The 21,056-nt window shown below is 46.7% G+C and overlaps 1 protein-coding gene across 16 annotated transcripts in view; it reads right to left on the bottom strand.

The window, feature by feature from the left end:
- The window catches only part of INPP4A (inositol polyphosphate-4-phosphatase type I A), a 2,396,889-nt gene that overhangs the window by 575,816 nt on the left and 1,800,017 nt on the right, over window positions 1-21,056 (bottom strand). For all 16 annotated transcript variants that reach the window (XM_069636670.1, XM_069636669.1, XM_069636663.1 and 13 more), the window contains one exon: window positions 19,416-19,539. In XM_069636670.1, coding sequence (XP_069492771.1) covers window positions 19,416-19,539 — 124 coding nt within the window. The remainder of the gene's footprint in view (window positions 1-19,415; window positions 19,540-21,056) is intronic.

Raw genomic sequence — 21,056 nt, 5'->3', positions numbered from 1 at the left:
CCCAAAGACCCCTGTCCGAGGTGATCCTCCCGCACTGGTCCACCCCCAGGAACTGGATCACCCACTCAGGTATGAACAGGCACAGCCTCCCTACTGGAGACAAGTGTTTGAAGGAAAAATTAAAAGGGTTTGGAGGATGCAGTGGAGGAGGGAACATGGTGGCAGAAATGTTGCCTCTCAGTGCACTTCTTCCTCTACCCAGGTGAGTTTAACATCTCTGGTGCTGTTTGCCTTGCGGCGCCTGACCCCTTCCCCTGTGGGCAAAAGAGAGGAAGGACCAAAAGGAACAGCCTCAGCAAAGGATTTAGAAGGTTGTTCGGCTGCCAACCCAAGGGATTTGGCAGTAGCTTTGGATGCTTTTAACTTTTTGTGGGATTTGTCAGTTTTGGAGCCAAAGAGCCTGTGGTAAAGGGTACCTCAGACCAACATTTCTTTAAATGATCAAAAGTGTATTGTATTGATAAATAACCTTGGGATATCTATGAACAATGGACTTACCCTGGAGGCATAAATCAATGCCAAATTAAGCAAATGGTTCTACCATTTACCCTCGATCAGACGGATAATGTCATTTGTTACTTTCTCGCACAGGAGTCTCGCTGCCACATTACTGATTTTACTAAGAATTGACTATGAAAAGATTATATGTTGTTGCATGCCAATTACCAAGACTACTCTCAGAGTCGACAGGCGGGGACACAAAATACCAGACCATATAGCTCTACACCAGACAAAACCTAAAACATTTCTCACACATTGCATCACCCACAGACCCCCCTACAGGGAATGGAAGCCAAATTCCTCCAAGGAAACACCATCCATTACCAAACATCTGGAGCACTGAGATTCAGCAACGATGTACGGCTAAAGAACATTGGCTACGACTGAGAGACATGTTGGATCAGAGTTCTACAACGTAGTGGCCAAATTCTGGAACACTCTGTGAAAGAGAATACACACAATCCAGCATTGCCTCATCTTCAGGAAACTGATTAAGGCCTCACTTTTCAACGCCTAACCGTCAAAGGCACCACCCAGCAACTAGAGGTCCTTTTAATCAGCAATTCGGAACAGAGCTCATGATATATGCTCTCTCTTTGAGCTTTGGCCAAACATCCAAGTAATGCCATTCCAGCTCCTTCCACAACATAACTCATGCAACAATGCGAATTGAACATTTTCACTCAATGATGTGACCTGCTCTCTAGCATCTATGCAAGATGGGCAATTAAACTATTCCCACTCCCTGATGTCTCACAGCAACCTATGCTAAGCTTATGGAATAACATTTCACTTCTGTGCTCAAATACACTACACACAGACTAATGAAGCCACTCGCACAGCATTTTACCATCTCCAACAGACTTTAAAAAACAGAGCACTACAATTCTAGAACCAACCTACATACCACAGTCCTTTAAAAAAAAATCCTAAAACCAGGGGCCCACAGATTCCTATCTGGACCAAGCACCTATATCCTCCCGACTAGAAACTCACGGACATGCAAGGCTCAGCGTATTTCATGTCCGCATGCATCAGCACAACAGAAAAAAGTATCTTGCCATTGTTATATGGTCTCTACTCTTTAATCTCTTCACAATCCTCACTGCGTTATTCTCTATGACTTGGCACCTCGCCAAATCTTTTTTTTGTGGCTCCTATTAGAAGGGCATTACCATAATCTAATCTGGACAGTACAATTGCTTTCATAATTGTTGCTGTGTTCTCCTTATTTAAGTATGGTCTAATAGTCTCTTTCATCTGCTTCTCACTGAGAGTTAGGTCCTGTTTCCACCCTCCTGGCCATCTGTTGTTCTCTTGCGCACGTGGAGTTTGTGCCTGGCTGCTGACCATTCCACTAGGTAGGTGCACGTTATGTGCATTACTGCACCTCCAGGGGAATTATTGATCCTGAAAAATCTAAATTGGAAAAAAAGAAAAAAAAAAGAAATTTGCATAAAATTGTTGGAAAGGACTGTTTTTATTTGGCATTTTCATCGTGCTGCCATTTTTTGAGCTTTAATACCTGCAGCTGCCTTGCTATTTTGAAAGCACAAGTTTCTTCCCACTACTGCCTGCTTATTTTACTGTTTTTTGGCCCTTCCAAGATAGCTGCCGTGGTTTTCTTTGTTGTGTAGGCAGGCTGTGCTGAATCCACCTCTCCCTGTGCTGCACTCCCATTGGTTGCTGAGTGTTTTCTTCCATCCAATCAGGGACTGGCAGGCTTCAGCGGGCCCTCTCAGCAAAGGCCCACTTCTAAGGCCCCTGTCTGCTCCCTGTCCGCTTCTGGGACGCTAATTGGATTCCTCCCTGCACCTTAACCACAATGATGCTGCCACCTCACTCTTCTAAGAAATCTGGACGCCTTGACTTTGCCTCCTCCAGAACTATGGGTTAGTTCCCTCCTTATAGACTCACTCCTACCGCCTTTGACTATCACTGTTCTTTCTGCTTGTTACTCACATGTTGTCATCCTGATGCGCAGTGCTTCCTAAAACCCTTTGCTAACATCTGATTCCAAGATTGAAAAGTCGAATCTTGCTGTTTTTTGCTTTGTGCTAAAAAGTCAAATCTTGCTGTTTTTGCTTTGTGCTAAAAAGTCAAATCTTGCTGCCCATGGCAAAATTCTCTGTATTTTGCTTGTATACTGTTTCTTCTCTGTAACTTGCCAGCCCAGTGACCTCACCACTCTCTTTTGTCCCACACCTACCTGCCTTAGCCCCCCCCGTATCTCCATCCTCTCCTCGCTTCCACCCCAATGGCACTTTCTGTTTCTCCTATCTTTTCCAACTGCTTCTCCATTGACTATCCTTCCCTTCTCACTAAGTCTGGTAGGAAGAAGTTCAAAAAGGATATCTTGGCCTCTACTCTGGTCTTCCTATCGCCGACACCTACTCCAATGCTTCCGTCAGACAGACCCTCACCGACATCCCCTTTGTCGTTCCTTCGCCAGATCTATGGATTACTCATATGGTCTCAGTGCTCTGCCCCATCTCCTCCTCTCCCATTAATGGTGGCACTCGCTAGGAAGTTCTCATGGCTTCCTTCGACTCCTCTAAAGTCATCATTAATGTCTACCTAAAGGGCACTGTCATGGACCAAGGCCCTCAGGCCAATCTCCTCCTCTTTGATAGGCGCTTCCCTCACCTCATCAATTTCCTCTCATCTCCTGCTGTCCCCTCCTCTCCCCCCTTGGCTACCTTGCCCTCTCTCCTCCTCCTCCTCTGCCCCTCCTAGGACTCTTTCAACTCCGCAGGACGTACCTATGACCTGTAACCCTCCCCGGAAGGTCTTTAAGGTTGGCAACCTTCTTCATATTGCCACTCTCAACTCTTGCTCTGCTGTCAAACACTCCTCTGACATCTGCCACCTCCTTGAAGAACTAGACCTTTATGTCCTTGGTCTTACTGAGACATGGTTCACGGCCAGCTCTGTAACAAGCTTGGACACTCTCCTCCCTGATGGCTACAAGATCCCCTCTGCACCCAGATCCTCCCGGTTTGGTGGGGGGGGTAGCCCTGATCTTTCCTGAGTGGATACCTGCCTCTATTATTCCCACACAGACCTGCTCCTCTTTTGAATGCCTTGTCTGTAGGCTTTCTCTCTCGCATACCCATTCTCTTACTGTGGTTACCATCTACCGGCCTCCTGGTCAAATCACCTCATTTCTCTCTGAGTGGGCAGACCTCTCCTCCTCCCTCCTGGCCTCTACCACTCAACTCCTCCTCCTTGGTGACCTCAATATACATTTAGACTCCCCTTGCTCCTCCTCTGTACTCTTCCGTGACCTCTGCGATTCCCTCTCCCTGTCCATCCTCCCCTCTGGCCCGACTCACTCTGCAGGGCACACACTTGATGTCTTGATCTCCTCTGACCTCCCCCTCTCCATCCGGAGCAATCACTCCCCCCTCTCCTCTCATCTCTCCCTCTCTTCCCCCCAAGCCAAGCCTACCCCAACACTGCCACCTGCCTTCTCGGACATCCGGCCCATGAAGCGTGCATCAGTTGAGGCTTTTGCTGCCATTTCTCTCCCCCGCCTCCACCTTTGGCTGTCTCACATCCTCACACAGCCCTGTCTCTGCTCTACTCTTCAATTTCTGATACGCTTGATGTTCTTGCCCCTGTCATGAGGATCCGTTTGAAGTCCAAAGCCAAGTGCAATTCCTGGTATGACTCTGACCTAGCTACACTCAAACGTAAGTGTAGGGTGGCTGAGAGGAAATGGAGGACTTCCTGTTCATCCTCTAACAAGCTGGCCTGTCGCCTGCTACAAAGGCAATACTGACTCTCCGTCCTCACCAAGAAGAGAGTCCACATTCAAGCTCGTGTCTCTGCGGCATCTAACAACTCGGCCAAACTCTTTAAAATCTGCAAGGAGCTGGCCAACCCTGCTGCAGTCTCTACCCCACATGTTGTCTCCCAGGCTCTTTGCAATGCCCTTGCCTCTCACTTCATTCCAAAAACCCAGGACATCCTGTCCACCCTCTTCACCCACACCCCTCCTCTCCCCTCCCCATCTGTGCTTGCTGACCCTCCTTTAGCCACCCCCCACCATCCTTCTCGTCCTTTCCTCCCCTGACAAGGTCGCTAGAAAAGTCTGATCTATGAAAGCCTCGTCAAAACAGGTCCATCCCTGTTCCTCTAAAACCATCAAGGACCACATGGACACCCTCGCTCCGGCCCTTGCTGATTTTTTCAACCACTCCTTTGCCTCGGGATCCTTCCCCTCCCCTCTAAAGCACTCCTTTGTGCATCCTCTTCTCAAAAAAACCCACAGCTGATCCTTCTTGTCCAGCTAACTATCGGCCAATTTCCATTACTCTCCTGAACATCCGTGAAGATCTGCTCTCCAACTTGACTCTAACATTCCCTCTATCCTCATCCTCCTCGATTTCTCTTCTGCCTTCGACACGGTCAACCATACCATCCTGCTCAATCGTCTCTGTGAAAACCTGGGTTCACTGATGAGGCTCTGGCCTGGCTGACTTCTTTCCTCTCAGATCGACCCTCCCAGGTCCAACTTGGGTCCTTCCTTTCATCTATCTTCCTCTCTACCTGTGGTGTTCCCCAGGGGTCTAACCTCTCGCCCTGGCTTTTCAACCAATACCTGGCAACTCTCACCCACTGTACTGCCACTTTCTGCTCAAATTTCCAGTGCTACGCTGACAACACTCAACCCATTTTCAGGCTGCTCTCTGCCACCTCCTCTCCCTCTCTCATCTGATTGCCTAACTGCCATTCAAGATTGGTGTGCCACCAATGATCTTTGTCTGGATGCCAGCAAGACGGAGATCCTCCTCATCAGCACACCTTCACCATCCTTTCCCCTCACTCTCTGGCTGGCCTCCCTTGGCCCTCCTCCTACCCCCACCTGCGAGGCTAAGAACCTCGGGGTCATCTTTGACTCCACCCTTTCCTTCTCCGCCCACATCTCTGAGGTCTCTAAAAAGTCAGATTTCCGACTGCACCTCCTCAGAGTTACTCTGCCTTTCCTCTCCTTCCCCCAGAAGCTCATGGTATCCCAAGCTCTGGTTCTCTCTAGCTTGGACTATTGTAACAGCCTCTTCCTAAATCTACCTGCCTCTACTCTCCGCCCTCTGCAACTAATCCAGAACAGGACTGCAAGACTTGTCCTTGGCCTCAAGCCCTGGGATCGTATCTCTTCAGCTCTGAAATCTCTCCATTGGCTTCCAGTGGAGGCAAGGATTCAATTCAAAACCCTCTGCATTGTCCACAAGGCTTTCTGGGGCCTGGGTCCAAAATACCTTCAGCTATCCCTCCGCAAATACCTCCCCTCTCGAGCTCTTCGCTCCTCTACCTCCAACTCCCTCCAGGTCAGTCGTTTTTCAAAGAAACGAACTGGGGGTAGCTCTCAGTCTTCGGCTGGGGCCTCCCTCTGGAAAAGCCTCCCAGCCGCTCTAAAACTTGAGGAGAACAATCTCTGGTTCCGGAAGCACCTCAAGACCTTCCTCTTTTCTTCTGCCTTCGCTCCCCCTCTCCCCTGCTGATCTGTTCTCTCTTGGCACCGTGCACCTGGCCACCCTCTGTCCTCTGGGCTCAGGTACCTGCTCACCCTGCCACCCTCCCGCACTGCCTCCAGGCCACCCCTTGCACTGGGGTCTGTATCTGTACCCATACAGCCCCCCCTTTTTCTTCCTGCACTTATCAGACCTACCCTGTCTGCTGCCTTAAACCTAGCACTTGCAAATTGCTGGCTGCACTAAAACGGTTTGTTGTCTTTATTTTTTATTTATTGTTATTTATGTTTCTCCTCTGCTTCGCACTTTCCACTTCTCCCCCCTTCCATGCACTTTTCCCCTCCCCCTCTCCCATGCACTTGCGCGTTCTCAATGTCACTGAGGCTAGTAAGATTGCTGTTTTGTTCTCCCCTGTTCCCCTCCTTTGCCTTGTCGCGCTCTGAAACACTTGTGTACGAGCACGATAGAAATAAAATATCAATATCAATATGGCGTAGGTAATATGCCGTATTTTTGTGCAGATAATTCACCTGCGCTACTGAGTTGACTGAGGCATTGACCATCATCCCCAGCGTCTTAACATGATTCGAGACTTGAATTTTCGCCTCATTTATAGAGAACGTCTCATACTCTCGTCCTAACTTGGCTATTGTCCGACTAGTTCAAAAAATCATGAGCTCTGTTTTCGTGTCATTAAGACACATCCAGTCCAGTTCTCCTGCATCCATGATTCAATTTTGCTGTACACGTTCGCTATCTTATCACTGTCCTTGGTATACTTTCCCTCTATTTCAATGATAAGCTGCATGTCGTCGGCGTAATTAGTAAAAAACATGCCGACCTCATCCAACACGTCACACAGGCTTCTCATGGATATGTTAAATAAAAATGGTGAGAGACTAGCTCCCTCTGGGACTTCAAAGATGATTGAGATTGCCTCAGGGAACATATCCCACCATTGTACTGTGGTTTGGCGCTCCGTTAAAAATTATACTTAACCAGTCCAGTGCTGCCATAACATCCTACTGTGCATTTCAGCGCATTTACTAATAGTTGGTGATCTACCAAGTCAAAAGCCGCACTGAGATCCAGTAACATTAACATCCCTGATTTCCCTCTATCAACTAATTCCAACATATGGCTTTGAAGGTCTAACATGGCTGTTTCTGTGCTGTGAACAGCTCTGAAACCTGATTGTTGTTTGTGTAAGGATGTCTGTTTTTCTATATGTTTCTGTAGTTGAATGGTTGCAATTTTATATATTTTGAGGATAAAATTAGAGTTCTTAATCGAGCGAAGATTGCCTGGATCCTTCCGCAGTGCCAAGCGATACTGAGCAGCCATCATGAATTTCGGTTCTGGGAGGTGACAAGGCCACTGGAGTCCCAAAGGTCAAAAGCCAAGCTGACCAAGCCCACACTTTGCTCATAAAATTCCTCCGAGATTCAAAATGTTCTCCCTCTTCGAGAGACTAAAGCTCTTTGAAAATCTGACAACATTTGGACAAATATTCCGATTTGGAAGTAAAGGCAAATGTCATGCTCTTCTTGCGAAAGAGTGGCGCAGACTAGTGTCTAAGCCAGTGCTTATGCACTTTACTATGCCAGAAGGCAGAACTGCATGACAAAGAGGTGAAGTAACCTCCACATCCTAATCATGGTTCAAGATCACACATGTGCAGAGATGGGCTGAATGGGGTCCTCTACTGGCATTAAACACTGCAGCATGCCCTTGCTCACTCACTGGCATGAGATTTGACGGCACCAGCATGGAGACTTGATGAAAATGTCAAGCATATTCTGATGGAATTCATACCCGTCCCAGAGTATGGGAGCTAGTGAAAACTGCTACCTGAAACAGTGCAGGCAGTGATTCCAGTGACTCAAAGCCCAAGTCCATGGAGTGGGAGTGATGGTCCACTTATTGGAGGACAAAAAGGAATGGTGCCTGGAGCAGGATTCACTCAGCAAACAAGACCTCCTGCACTGTTTCATCTTTTATTTGCCTAGTTTCTCAGCCTCTGCACAGAATTGATTCCCCTCCGGTTCAGTGTGGATCTGACACCAACATGGTCTTCCGTCTATTTTTGTATGGCCTGAAGATAGAGGCTTTTTGTGGGAGACATTGCGCAGGTCAACAACAACAAGGTGACGCTCAAAAGCAGTGTCTGATAACGCAGAAAAAAACAGGTTATGGAAAGTAGCTGTTCCATATACACCACTCTTGATGTCACATCCAGGGTCATCGGGACCAATGACGCTAAGTCGAGCCGTAATGTGCAGCCTTATAGCTGAAAACATTTCCAAAGCAGGCTTGCAGATAGAGGATATTTCTAGGATGAGAAATCTGTGGGGGGAAAAATCCATTACAAATGTAAACCCAACTGTAGAGTCCCAGGAGGTAACATTTCTGGGACATGTCACAAAAACCGGAGATTATTCCCAAACTGGATACAGTTATAGCAGTGAGATGTTTGTATTGAGCATCTGTATTTAAATGTTCACATACAACTGTATCCAAGTTATCCAAAACGGTAGTAAATAACATTTTAAAGGAAAACTGTTTTCACCTCCATCCCCTGCTCACTGCAAAGCCTCTTAGATACATCAATAAGCAGTAGATAGAAGATTAAATCAGGTTTTAGCACCCAGCACAAGGGTACCAGACATTCAGCATCCTGAAGGCCGGGCTGGATTTGCTGGTTCACCCCGCATTAAGCATCAGAGTCATACCCTCGCCAGCCCGCCCATTCCTCCGCCACTGTACTCCTCACACTAACCTGCTACCCGGCTTACATCTCTCCACAAGTACCTCCCTCCATCCTGTCTGGCATTCCATTTTCTGCATCCCATAAGTGGTTACTATGGAGAGCGAGAAGGACTTGCACTAAATCCCCTTACGCCTAGGCACGGCAAGCATCTTACTTTGGGCTGATATTTTTTGGTTGGATGGGCAAACCCACGCTCCTGCCCATCCATCAAATGAAACATATCTTTTTATTAAATAGCATTATTTGCACCAGGCACAACAAGCTGGTTACTAATCCCATTTAGCCCTTAGTTCTCTGGCAGGATTTCTGGTAATGGCCTTAAGCCATCTCAGGGGCCCTTGCTTTACTCAAACCCACCATAGCTCGGCTACGGGGCTTTTACTAGCTAAGCCCGTTCCAGAACAGGGGGCTTAACACTATACTAATAAAGGATTGATAATGCAAATCAAGCAGAGAACAGAAAGATATACTGTAAATTATACTACAAAAAATCATGGCAAGCAGAGTGCTTGATATTACTCCCAACATCTTCATCAAACATTTCTTTGTAGCAGCAGTCACAGATAGTCGATCTACCCATTCCTTGAGCATGCTCAGGCTAAATTGCTTCAAATGCTGCATACCTAGACGTCTAGTCATTGCCAAGGCAATGCGCCTCCATTTGGCTTCCTTACCAGAACTACATTGATTAGCATTTGCCACAGTGGAAAAATCTGGGGTGCCAAACACAGGGATCAGCAGCATGTTTTAAAGGCTTTTCCCTAGTACCAGAAGGATGTCTCCACTGTCGGTAGTGATGTGTACGTGGAGTCACACTTCAGCCTTAGGGGTAGGGTGATTAGGCCGGCTTGTTCCAGGTTCGGCCATGACTTGGATTCCAAGGAAGCAAACTAGTCAAATAGGGCCCAATAAGTGTTTCTTCAAAATCTAGTATGCTCAGATCTCCCTTCTTAACAGACATCCACTTAACACTTCTAGAGACCCGTGGACACTTTCCCACCCAAATGTATTTAAAAACATGATGCTGAATATGAAGAAATATTTTTATGAACAATGTAATCACAAGGGATTGGTTTATATACAAAAAGCTTGGACACATTTGTGTATGGGCGTGATATGAATAAAATATCATATTATATCATGTCAAAAAGTTCATCTTTATACAGTTGTTTCAGTTGATTCAACCAAGCCACAAAACCTTTAGCCTGGCCATCTCCTTATGTCTCTATATAGAGGTTCCAGTGGAAAGAGAGAGATTTAAGTCAATCACAGCACCTTTTAACCCCATGCTCTTCCTATAACTTTGCGACTGTGCGCACCTACTGACTGCACAGTCGACTGCTGGGACCTGTCACCGCTGGTTCTTTATGGCGAAGCAGCAGATGGGGTCCCAGAGGCCCAGCTCTTGTGACTGAATGGAAGATCAGAGGTGCTTAGAGATGTAGCTCAACAGCAACCTGCTTAGATACAGCCCAGTAGCCCTGCAGGTGCAGGTTGGGTGCCCCAAGCCTCACATTTCTTACTGAGAGAGCTCTGCCCCTCCCTTTATGAGTACAGAGAAAAGGTTGGCCACATTCATGGCACTTGTTGATCCTCGATCACGCACCAACAGAGTGCCATAGGAATTTGGAGGAAGTGAGCAGACCTTAGATATGGGGGTGTAACAAAAAGGAGGGGGACAAGCCTAGCAAGAACAGACTTTGTTGCACTTCTTCTCCAATGATCTATTAATCTGGGGGTAGGCACCGACTCAGAAGCCCTCCAACCAGTGCATGACATGGATGAAGAAGGATACCTCAGGAGAGGAGAGGGAATAGTCCTGGTTTTAATGAATGATATGCATAAGAAAATTGATGCAGTAAAAGCTGCTGTAATAGTAGTTGAGACAAAGTTGGAAGCCATAAATATTGAGGGGTTTGGAAAATGAGCCATTAGAGATGGAAAGCTCCCATAAAACTGTGGCAGGGGTGGTGAATGGGTTGAAAGATGCTCTGGAGATACAATTAGAATGTAAACCCTGGGCAGCTGCTTCTGTATAGAAGCTGGAGTATAGAATGGGGATGTTGGAAAACATAAGATGTGCAGCAGGCATTTGAATCCTGGGCATTCCTGTCCCCTCAAGGATGTTATGACTATGAAGACAGCATTCATAACTCTAAATGACAACCCTGATCCTGAAGAGGCCACATCCACCTCAATAAAGCATTTCAACCCCAGACAACGGGTGGAAGGGACCCAAAGGCAGATGAGCCAGTTATAGTCTTGCATATAGGCCCAGTTGTAGCAGCCCTGCAGATGAGGAGCAGGGGCACACCAGAGAGAAACACTGTTGTTGCTGCGATGGCTCTGGTGCAATGGGCTCTTTGCCGGCCTGTAAGAGGTCTGTTAGCCAGATGATGACAGTGCACGATGCAGCCAGAGAGCCACCTGGAGATGGAAGCCTTCGACAAGACCTTCCCATGTTTCACAGGTCCAAATTTCACCAACAATTCTGAAGTCTTCCAAAAATCCTTTGAACGTGCCGCATAAAACTTCAAGGCATGACCAACGTCCAGAGAATGCAACATTCTCTCCACCGGAGCAGAAAGGTTCCGGAAGAAGACTGGCAACACCAAAGTCTTGTTGAGGTAGAATTCTGACAGAAGCTTCGGCATAAAGGTGGGATTGGTCCGCAGCACCACCTTCTTAGCATGGAAGGACAAGTATGGCTGCTTGCAAGAGAGAGCCAGGATCTCCCCGACCTGCCTGGCCGTGGTGATCGCCACGATGAAAGCAGTGTTCCACGAGTGAAACTTCAGTGGGCCCTGATGCATAGGTTCAAATGGGGGCCCCATGAGCTTTGTCAGGACCATGTTGAGCTCCCAAGCTGGTGCAGGGGCCTTCACCCGTGTAAAAGTCCTGATGATGCCCTTGAGGAATTCTTGGGCGAGCCTGTGAGACCACAGGGATGGCTTACCCGGCAGCGTGGTGTAACGGGATATGGCAGCCAGGTGCACCTTGATATACGAAAGGAGCTGCAGGGTTGTGACACGCAGGGGTGTCATCTTCCGAGCCCAGCACCATATTGAGAAGCGTTTCTATTTGTGTCTGTAGCATGCCAACATTTACGAAGCTCTGGCCTTGGCTAGGATCTGTGTGGTATGGTGCTGTTTATTTATGAAACACCTATACACAGGCAGTGTTTCAAAGCGCTCCAGGAGGGTGGGAACATGGGGGAAAAACAACAGTTGCTCAGCGCCCTTGAAATTCTGAGACGATAATAGTCTGCACATGCAGAGCATGTGCGTAAAATACATTTAACAGTTTGAGATGCAGCAAAAAGGCCTGACAGCGATTCTGCAGTTTTACCAGTGCAATCAAAGGATGAAAGACAAGGGGGAACAGACAGATGAACTTCAGGCACAGTGCGTACGGATAGTGCAAGTGCACAGACGGTCACATGGGACGGGAGGTCCAAGTGCACCCAGTCGGTGGAGACTGGGGTAAGTGCAGAGAGTCTTCCTACATTCCAGCTGCCCGGGATAATGCCCAAACTCTAGGGCTGCAGGAACCAGCGCGTAAGGCTCAGCAAAGCTGGGTCGTGGTGCATAATCGCCCAGTCTTCTTCGGTGAGCAGATTAGGAAGTGGAGGAAGTCTGATTGACAGAGCCACTGACAGGCAGAGCAGGTCCGGGTACCAGATCTGTCATGGCCAGGCCTGAGTGATGAGTACCATCCTGCAGTGATGTGACACTGTCTGAGTGTGTTGATCACTCGTAGCAGGAGCGGGATTGGGGGGAAAACGTACAGAAAGAGTCCTTCTGACGGGAACCAGAAAGCATCCCCAGTCTCTTCGGCTGCAGGAAGCTGCTGGCGAACCTCTGGCACTTGGAGTTGGCCGCTGTCGCGAGAAGGTCGATCTGGGGATGGGCCCCACTCATGGAAGAGAAGAGACACTTGATCCTGGCGAAGTTCACATTCATGCTGAGTGAGTCTGCGATGGTGCTCTTGGTGCCTGCCAGGTGAGACAGGACGAGGAACATGTCCTGAAGTGTGGCCCAGGGCCTGGGCTTCCCGGGAGCACACAGGGGAGTGTGTCCTGCTCTGTTTCCGGATGTAGAACATGGTGGTGGTGTTGTCCATGAAGATTCTCACCACCTTCCCTTTCAGCAACGGCAGGAATGATTTGAGGGCCCAGAAGACTGCCCGAAGGCTCCAGGATGTTGATGTGAAGGTCCCTTTCCTCCGGAAGCCAGAGGCCTCTGGCATGCAATTGCCCGGTGTGGGACCCCTAGCCCTCCAGAGAGGCATCTGTGGTGACTGTCTCCTGGTACGGTGGGACCAGAAACAAAGCTCCTTGCGTAAAATGTGGGCACACACCCCACCATTGTAGAGCTTACCTGAACTCCTTGTTGAGGACAATCTTATCTGTCCAAGAGCATGAGATCTGCAGTCCGCGTGCATCCAGCCTGCAAAGAGGGACGAGATGGATGCAGGAGGACATCATGCCCAACAGCAACTTGATGGCCTGAACTGTTGCGGATTGCGCTGTACCTTCTGCAGGATCGTCGTCACCTTCTCCTCTGAGGGGTTTGATAGACAAGTGACCGTGTTGAGACGGGCACCCAGAAACAGAGCGTTCTGCGATGGCTCCACACAGGACCCCAGAAACAGAGCGTTCTGTGATCTGTCAGCAGACAAATGGTCTCTGCCATATGCCAGTTCGCCAGTGTGCGAGAGCAGGAGTGGATGGGCCAATCGTTCAGATAAGGGTAGACGTGGATGCCCTTGAGATGAAGGTGCGCCGCCTCCGTAGCCAAGCACTTCATGAACACCCTTGGGGACGATGTCAGGCCGAATGGCAGAGCCCTGAACTGATAGTGTTGCCCCTGGACCACAAACTGCAGGAACTTCTGATGTTTCCAATAGATAGGGACATGAAAGTAGGCATCTTCCAGATCAATTGTCGCCAGGAAGTTCCCTTCTTCCAGTTGGCTGAGTGCATGCTGCAACATGAATATCCTAAACATCTGGGACTTCAAGTATTTGTTGAGGCATCTTAAGGGTAGGATTGGCCTCCACCCGCCTAACTTCTTCCACACCAGAACCAGAAAGTATCTGGAGTACACTCTGGAGTCCTGGAGGCGCTGGGGGACGGGCGCTTATCGCCCCCTTTCTTAGCATGCTTGAACCTCTTTCAGCAGCTGCACCATGTGAAGTTCTTGACAAGCCACAGCAGGAATTCAAGCACTCCAGGTGTTCCCCTGACCGAGAAGATCCAGCACCCATTTGTCCGTGGTGATGGTTTTACACTCGCTGACAACATTTGTTTGTCGTCCTTCCACTTGGGTGCGCAAGTGGGGGCCTGGGTAAATGGCTGGTTCAGGCCTGCTTGGGCATCTGCGTACTGGACTGCGGCCGACAAAGACGCTGTGCTCCGCTGCTGTATGCCTGCGAGCGGCCTCTGTAGGTCTCCTGGGTTGTGGAATTGGAGGGTTAATGATAGGGAATGTTATACCCATTGGAGGATCTGCCAGACTTCCCTCTCGAGGATCGGAAGGACAAACTTCCCTGTTGCAATGTTCCCAGCGAGCGCGCCATCTCCACCTTGATCGTCTGCAGGGACTCGTCCACGGTCTTGCAGAAAAGGTTGTCTTCATGAAACGGCATGTCGACCACCTTGGACGAGACATAATCCCTGAAGTTGGTGGCTTTTAGCCAGCCCTGCCGTCAAAGGGACACACTGTAGCCCATCTGGCAGAACCCAGTGTCCGCAATGTCCAAGGCTATTGTGATGGCATGGTCCAAAGCCACCTTACCATCCTGGAACAGGGCCAGGGCCTAGACCTTCTTGTCCTCTGGCAGAAGTCCAAAATCAGTCCCATCTTTTACCACAACTCCCTGTCGTTGCGGGATAAGACTGCCAGGGCATTAGCGACCTTGATGGTGGAGGCTGCAGTATAAATGATGCGTTTGCCCATCGCATTCAGTTTCTTCCCCTCCTGGTCAGGGGGACCATGGCCGAAGACGATGGATTCACTGAGTGCTTCCTGGTGGCGGTAGAGACCACGGAGTCAGGAGAAGGCTGGACCTCAAGCACCTGGTGGCCGAGTCTGGAACCCTGTATTTCTTTTCCAGCCTATCCCGCTTGGGAGGTGCAGTGCTCGGTGTCTTCATTAAGGCCAAACCATCCTCCCAGACATCATCCAGCAGAGGGATGGACATGATTGTCTTCCTCCGGGACTCTCAGCATTGGAAGAGGAAACCCTCCTTCTTTGTCTCGTCCGGCATCAAGTTGAAGAGGGTAGATGCCCTTGAAAGCATGGCGTGAGAGCAGCCAACCTCATTTGGCGGTGAAGCTCTAGCGGGCTTGTCGGCAACCAATGGCTCTTCGTCCGCTGTACTATATATATATATATATATATATATACAGGCCTTGGTGCTTTTCATTTTTCATCTGACAGAGGGTTTTCAGAAATGAAAAGCCACTATTTTTTTTGTATGTTCTATGCAAGTGATTTCCGCGATATTACTGGGAGAAGCCACAAATGAAAGAACTCAAAACACTATTTGGAGGAGGAAAAAGGATGCCATCACATTTTTGAATAAACTCCCTCACGACCTTACATAGTGTAATAACGTTCTCAACATCACAAAGAGACTCAAAACTCTTCTGTTTATGTAGTCACTTCTAGGGGAACCCTGATTGCTTTGAACGACAACACTTAGATGGCCTGGCCGTAGGCGCTATATCAATACCAATGGCAATAGCAATCACATCAGGTCGGGAGTGGGAAATAAGACATCATGTGAAGTTGAGGATTTGGGGGTTGGGTTGGGGAGCCAGTTACAGATAGAAAGTTTCAGTTTATCAGGTGGACGACCGCAGGAATCTCACGAGATTACTGCGGCAACGCCGCCAGATCTGCTTAGAAATAAATTTGCATCACAAGAAGCAATTAATGATAGGGGGTAATGAGACAGTTGAGTGGAGTGAGGGGACATGGAAAAAGAAAGCGGTACACATGTTGAGTGCCTGTGAGGAGGTGGAAGACTTTTTAATTCTGAGCAATTTTTCCCATCAACACCGGAATCGTCGACCTACCAATCTACCGCAGGAATTTCTGTTATTGGAAATGATTCATTCCGCTTCTTGTTGCGAGCCGATTTGAAACTCACAGGAGATCTCTCTGTGTAGGTCTCTGCCTCCTCTTATTATGCTACGGCGGGTCTTCCTCAGCATAGCATTGAAGTCCTTCCTTTGTTTTTGACTCATGATCATTATTTTAATTCTTTTTCTTCATCTTAGTATGATTCAAGTTTTCCTGTACAGGTACCATTATAGTTTTTGGACGACAATAACACAGTGAGTGATTCTTTTTTCCCTATTTTTCGCTAGATGTTCTGGAAGGATTTTTGGTGGGTTGTATCTTAGGGAGTTCTTCCCCAGAATCGGAGTCCTTGTCCCCATGGAGGGAATCTCTCCCAGTGACGCCCCATTTGCCTCTACTCCTAGAGAGGGTATTGTGCAGCGGGCTCACATCCCTAGTCTCACAGGGAAAGTCTTCCCTGTGGGAAGAAGTGACAGAATCCTACACCAGACAAACACACCAGACAAAGGCGCTTGCTTGTGGACACCCATGGGAACATCTTACCAAGGCAAATAAGCATATTACAGCACTGCATGAAACAAAGGAAAAAAAAATCAAAAAATCTGTGCTTTCAATGCGTAACCAAATCGAAATTAGACAAGCCTAAAACAAAAGTAACAGAACCTTTCAATCGAATAGCCCCCAGACACAGACCCATCCCATGGCAATGTCATACCAGCTCCCAACTTCACATTACCAAACTAAGTAAAGGCATTCGTACAAGGCTACAAATGGCTAGAATAGGTCAACAACTCTGGGCACCACAAAAACTCCAAAATTACACCTCCCTCTTCTTTATTATTATTTAAAAAATGAAACGCAGGACATCATCCTGTGTGATAGCCATTTTCATTGCTAAGAGCGTGATATTGTGACATACTTAAGTTTAAGTGAATTTAAACATGATTATGTGTATCGAGAATTTCTTTGTGTACTTAAAAGCATTAGTTAAATTATATATTGCTAGAATAATTCGGATTTTTAGTACAATGAATCAGTACATATATTGATTGGCATATTTGTGTACATTGACAATTTGGGCAAGGCATAAAATAAGTCACAATATATGAATGATTAACTGCTTTTCATTTTATACATCATGTCGCATTTAGTGCAATGTGATTTCAGAGAAGATGAGCATGTTTATTAATTTAGGCTCCAGGACAGCACAGGGCCTATACAAAGGAAAGAAGGGATGCAGGCTGACCCCAATGCTTACTTTTAATTAGCACTTTGGCAGATGGCAACTGCAGATAAAAGTGTCTGCTGTGTGGCAGCTTGTGCCTGTAGTGCCTGAAAATATTGGGAGGGAGCTGCTGTCAGGATGGTAGTAAATGAGTTAACCCTTCCCTTATCTGTCATTCCTTCCTCCTCTGTTCCAAAGCATTTTCCTATTGTATTACTTGTTTGCTCACTTTTGCACCCTTTTTTGCTTTTCTACACTTGTCTTGTTCACTTTTCTCTCTCATCTATCCACCAGACTTTATAACTTTCTCTCTGGTCAATCTTCCCTCATTTCTTCTCAGTTGCTTTTCTTTCATGTATTCCTTTCTCATGTCTCTTGCTTCCGAAATCATTGGTCTTCTAATTTGCCTCTCTTCTCGGCCTACCATTGCTGAGCTCTACATTCCACTCAGACTGCAATGTCATTAGATTTGATAGGCTTTCATGTGCACACGCAAAAAGCTTTTGTGTGCACGCATATGAAAGGATTTGTAGTCCATGTATGTGAAAGGCTGAGTGTGCACATGTGAATCATTGGTGTCCATGCATATGAAAGGCCATAGCGTGTGTGTGGAAATCTATGCTACATGTGAAAGGCTGGCTGTGCACATGTAAGGCTGAAGTCTGTGTGCATGTAAACGTTTGCATTGCTCGTGCAAAGGTGTGGTGCCAAAGTATGTGTTGCTGTGGTTAATGTACAGGTTACTATTTGGGCACCATCTTAATTCAATGACAGCACCAAAAGCTAAAATAATTGTTAAACCTGCTATTACAAGGTTCTATAGTCCGGACTAAGTGTGCAAAGAATAGGCTGGTCTTTTTTAATTAATGTACATGCCATATGATAGGAACTTGATAGAACATGTGCATACTGACATCCGACTTTCATGACTAACGTGAACATTTGCTTTCCATTGAAAGTTGCCAGGTTTATAATTTGTATAGCTATCTGGAAAAAATACATGAATCCTACCCTCATTGGCAAATGTATTGACATCACTGAAAGTGACATCACAGCAAATGACCTCATATTTAGTTTTTGATACACAATGGTATGATGGTAAGTTGCATTACACAAAGTGTCCATAAATAAGCCAAGCTACAAATAACTTTGATGTGCAGACTAACAAGTGGCCTTATTATTGTTTTATATGAAGCAGTACCGGGAGCAACCTTTTTTGTGTAGTATTCACATGTGAAGTGAATAGCTTGAGGGTCTTTCTAATTTTGGCAGGTAACACACAGTGAAATAAAATGATTTGCCAATGATCACACACTTTAGATAATGGTAAAGCCGGGATTTGAGATCAGTCTTTAACGTAAGGCACTTAACTATTTCTACCAACTAAAGCTGGGAAGATATTTGGTTGTTTGATTTATTTTAAAGAATACTCTGGTTTTTTTCAAGTCTCAAGTCATCTGTGCAAAACAATCACCCAAGCTGAAAAAGATATAAATCTGCATAGAAATATGTTAAGAACAAATCATATGGTCATAGCTTTACATTCTCATTTTGAATTGAAAACTACAAGAACTAGAATGCAAAGTAATGTGCAGCTGTAAAAAACATCCTCCGAGTTTGGGAAATGTGCATTCAAGAATTAGTCACACAACAAAAGGAATTGTACAATAAGGTCACCTTCTTTTTTACATTTATCGACAGACTCACGCTTGCATTTACATATCATATGAAGTGAACACCTGCCAGAAACAATGATGCATCAGTGATCATTGTGAGGCCCTAGAAGCCCTGTTGAATGTGCATGGGTAGCAGTGTTCGATCACATGTCCTACAAAAGTCATCCTCTCAAAGCACCAGTGGTGAAGCAAGCCTGAAAACCCCTAGAGCTTCTGCTGCCGTACAGGGGCCACATGTCTTGCACTAACCCCGAGTAAAAGTAAGACTATACACATTTGCTAATCATATACATTGGATTGCCAATCAAAATATTTTTATTTAGCAGCCTCTACTGATCAATTTTGCACAATTAATGTATGCCTTTGTACAACTAATGTATGCCTTGTTATTGTAGCCGCTACTATGTTGAGGTACTTTAAAATACCCGTCTCGGAAATGTTCAGAGAGAACGTCTGTATTTTCTATAATGATCTGTTATGCTACTAAAGCCTCCAACAATGACGTTTAAAGCAGTTACCTGGCAATTCAATTTATGAACACATTTCGACATTTCGAGAGCAGCACCTTGAAGGTATGAAAAACCTCCTACAGAACTTCCGGGTTCATAAAGCTGAACCTGGCACGTCATAAATAATCTAAAGCCTTTGGAAGCATGAAGGTCGTGAATGTCTCACCATATGTGCTGAGGAGGCTTTCGAACTGCGCCAGCAGGCCGATCGTGTACAGCTGCCGCAGGAATCCATCATCGCGCAGGCAGTTCCTCAGTTTGATAATGAATCCACAAATCAGGGCTGTGAGCTTGAACAGCAGAAGAGAAAATGCACATGTTAAAAATGAGCTGGGCTGGTAGAAGGAGTTGTTTAAGAGCGAAAATCCATAAACTGTACAAACACACAGTACACAAAAAGTGAAAGGAAATGCACTAAAGAAATCAAAATAGCTCCTAAGGTAAAGGTCTAGCATAAACTGAAACTATAGGCGGCAAAGCCAAAAGGTTTGACTTTGAGACAGTGAAAGGATTATACCTATATATAAAGTGAGAAGCAGGTGCATGAGGAGAGGGACAATGTAGGTGCAAATAGAGAGCATTTTACAGTATCTTTAATAATACATCTTTGGAATGTTGGTCCTCACTCTTCTCTCTGTGTTAGTAAGGGAACCGCAAACCTTTGTGCTAACGGTGCAGTACAAATCCCTTTGTGAAATGCAATTGTTTGCACTATGAAGTGCAGACAATTCACAGAAATCGGGCAGACCTCTGTCTTACGTTCATTATTTGGACTTCATAATGCAATCGCCTCAGCCTCCCCCAATCTCTGCATGGCGCTTTATCTTTTAACATGTTTTCCTGCGGAATGCACCAGATTTTAGCAAGTAGCTAAAAGCTGCCAGATTCTGTGAGAATCCTGTGCATTAAAGCCAGCATCAAATTGAAGTGCTGCCATTAATGCATCACTTTATGGAAAGTAGAGCAGATGGGGAGCAGCTACACAAATGCCAGCCTGTGTGCCAATTCTCCCTGCCAACAAAATGCACAAACCCACCAGAGCCGAAAAATAGGTGGGAAGAAGGCATGCTAATTTTAACCCTGATTTTACACCTTTTTTTCGGTTACCGGAGATTGGAAAATGACCCCTTAAAAATGATGCTTCATCGAGAAGTTTAAAATGTACTGATAAAAACAATGTACGTTTAGCACAGGAACAAGTAGAATCTTGGGACAGCCTCTGGAATAATCAGGAGATCTATTGCATTGTGGAAAGGAGGAGAAAACATTGGTAGAAGGCCATTTAACGTTGAATGTGGAATGCATCAAACACATAGAAAACAGGAAGTTTGATGTGTCAGTAGGAGTTAATAAAGTGCAGGTAGTCATGTGTGTCAAAGCCCGCCGCCGCTGGTGCTCTTTGCACTGCCGCAGCTGGCGGGGGTGGTCGTTGCTGTGGCGTCTGGGCGACCAGGAACATGCCCTGCACTATGCATACTGGCAGCGCAGGCACCGACGGCCATTACGCATCACGTGCAGCTGATGACATTGGCACAACCCGTGATGTGGAGCCAATCCGGTTGCACAGTGTGCTGATGGGGACACAACGCAGCGTTCAAAATGCCTGCGATCCACTGCCCTGAAGAAGATATCAAGGAGTGCACAAGCTCTGAGGTAGCAGAATTTACAGAGAAGCTGGCGAACTGCAAGGCACCAGAGAGCGATGGAATAACCAACCTGGCAATCAAGAACCTCTCGCCGGCATCAATGGAACAGCTCACAGAGATCTTCAATGCATGCATGAGGCTCCAGCACTTTCCGAGATCCT

This window comes from Ambystoma mexicanum, chromosome 7p (assembly GCF_040938575.1).
Source record: "Ambystoma mexicanum isolate Mex_15411 chromosome 7p, UKY_AmexF1_1, whole genome shotgun sequence".
NCBI classification, from domain to species: Eukaryota; Metazoa; Chordata; class Amphibia; order Caudata; family Ambystomatidae; genus Ambystoma; species Ambystoma mexicanum.
Note: the sequence above shows the minus strand (reverse complement) of the source record. Positions and strands in the feature narration are given on the sequence as shown.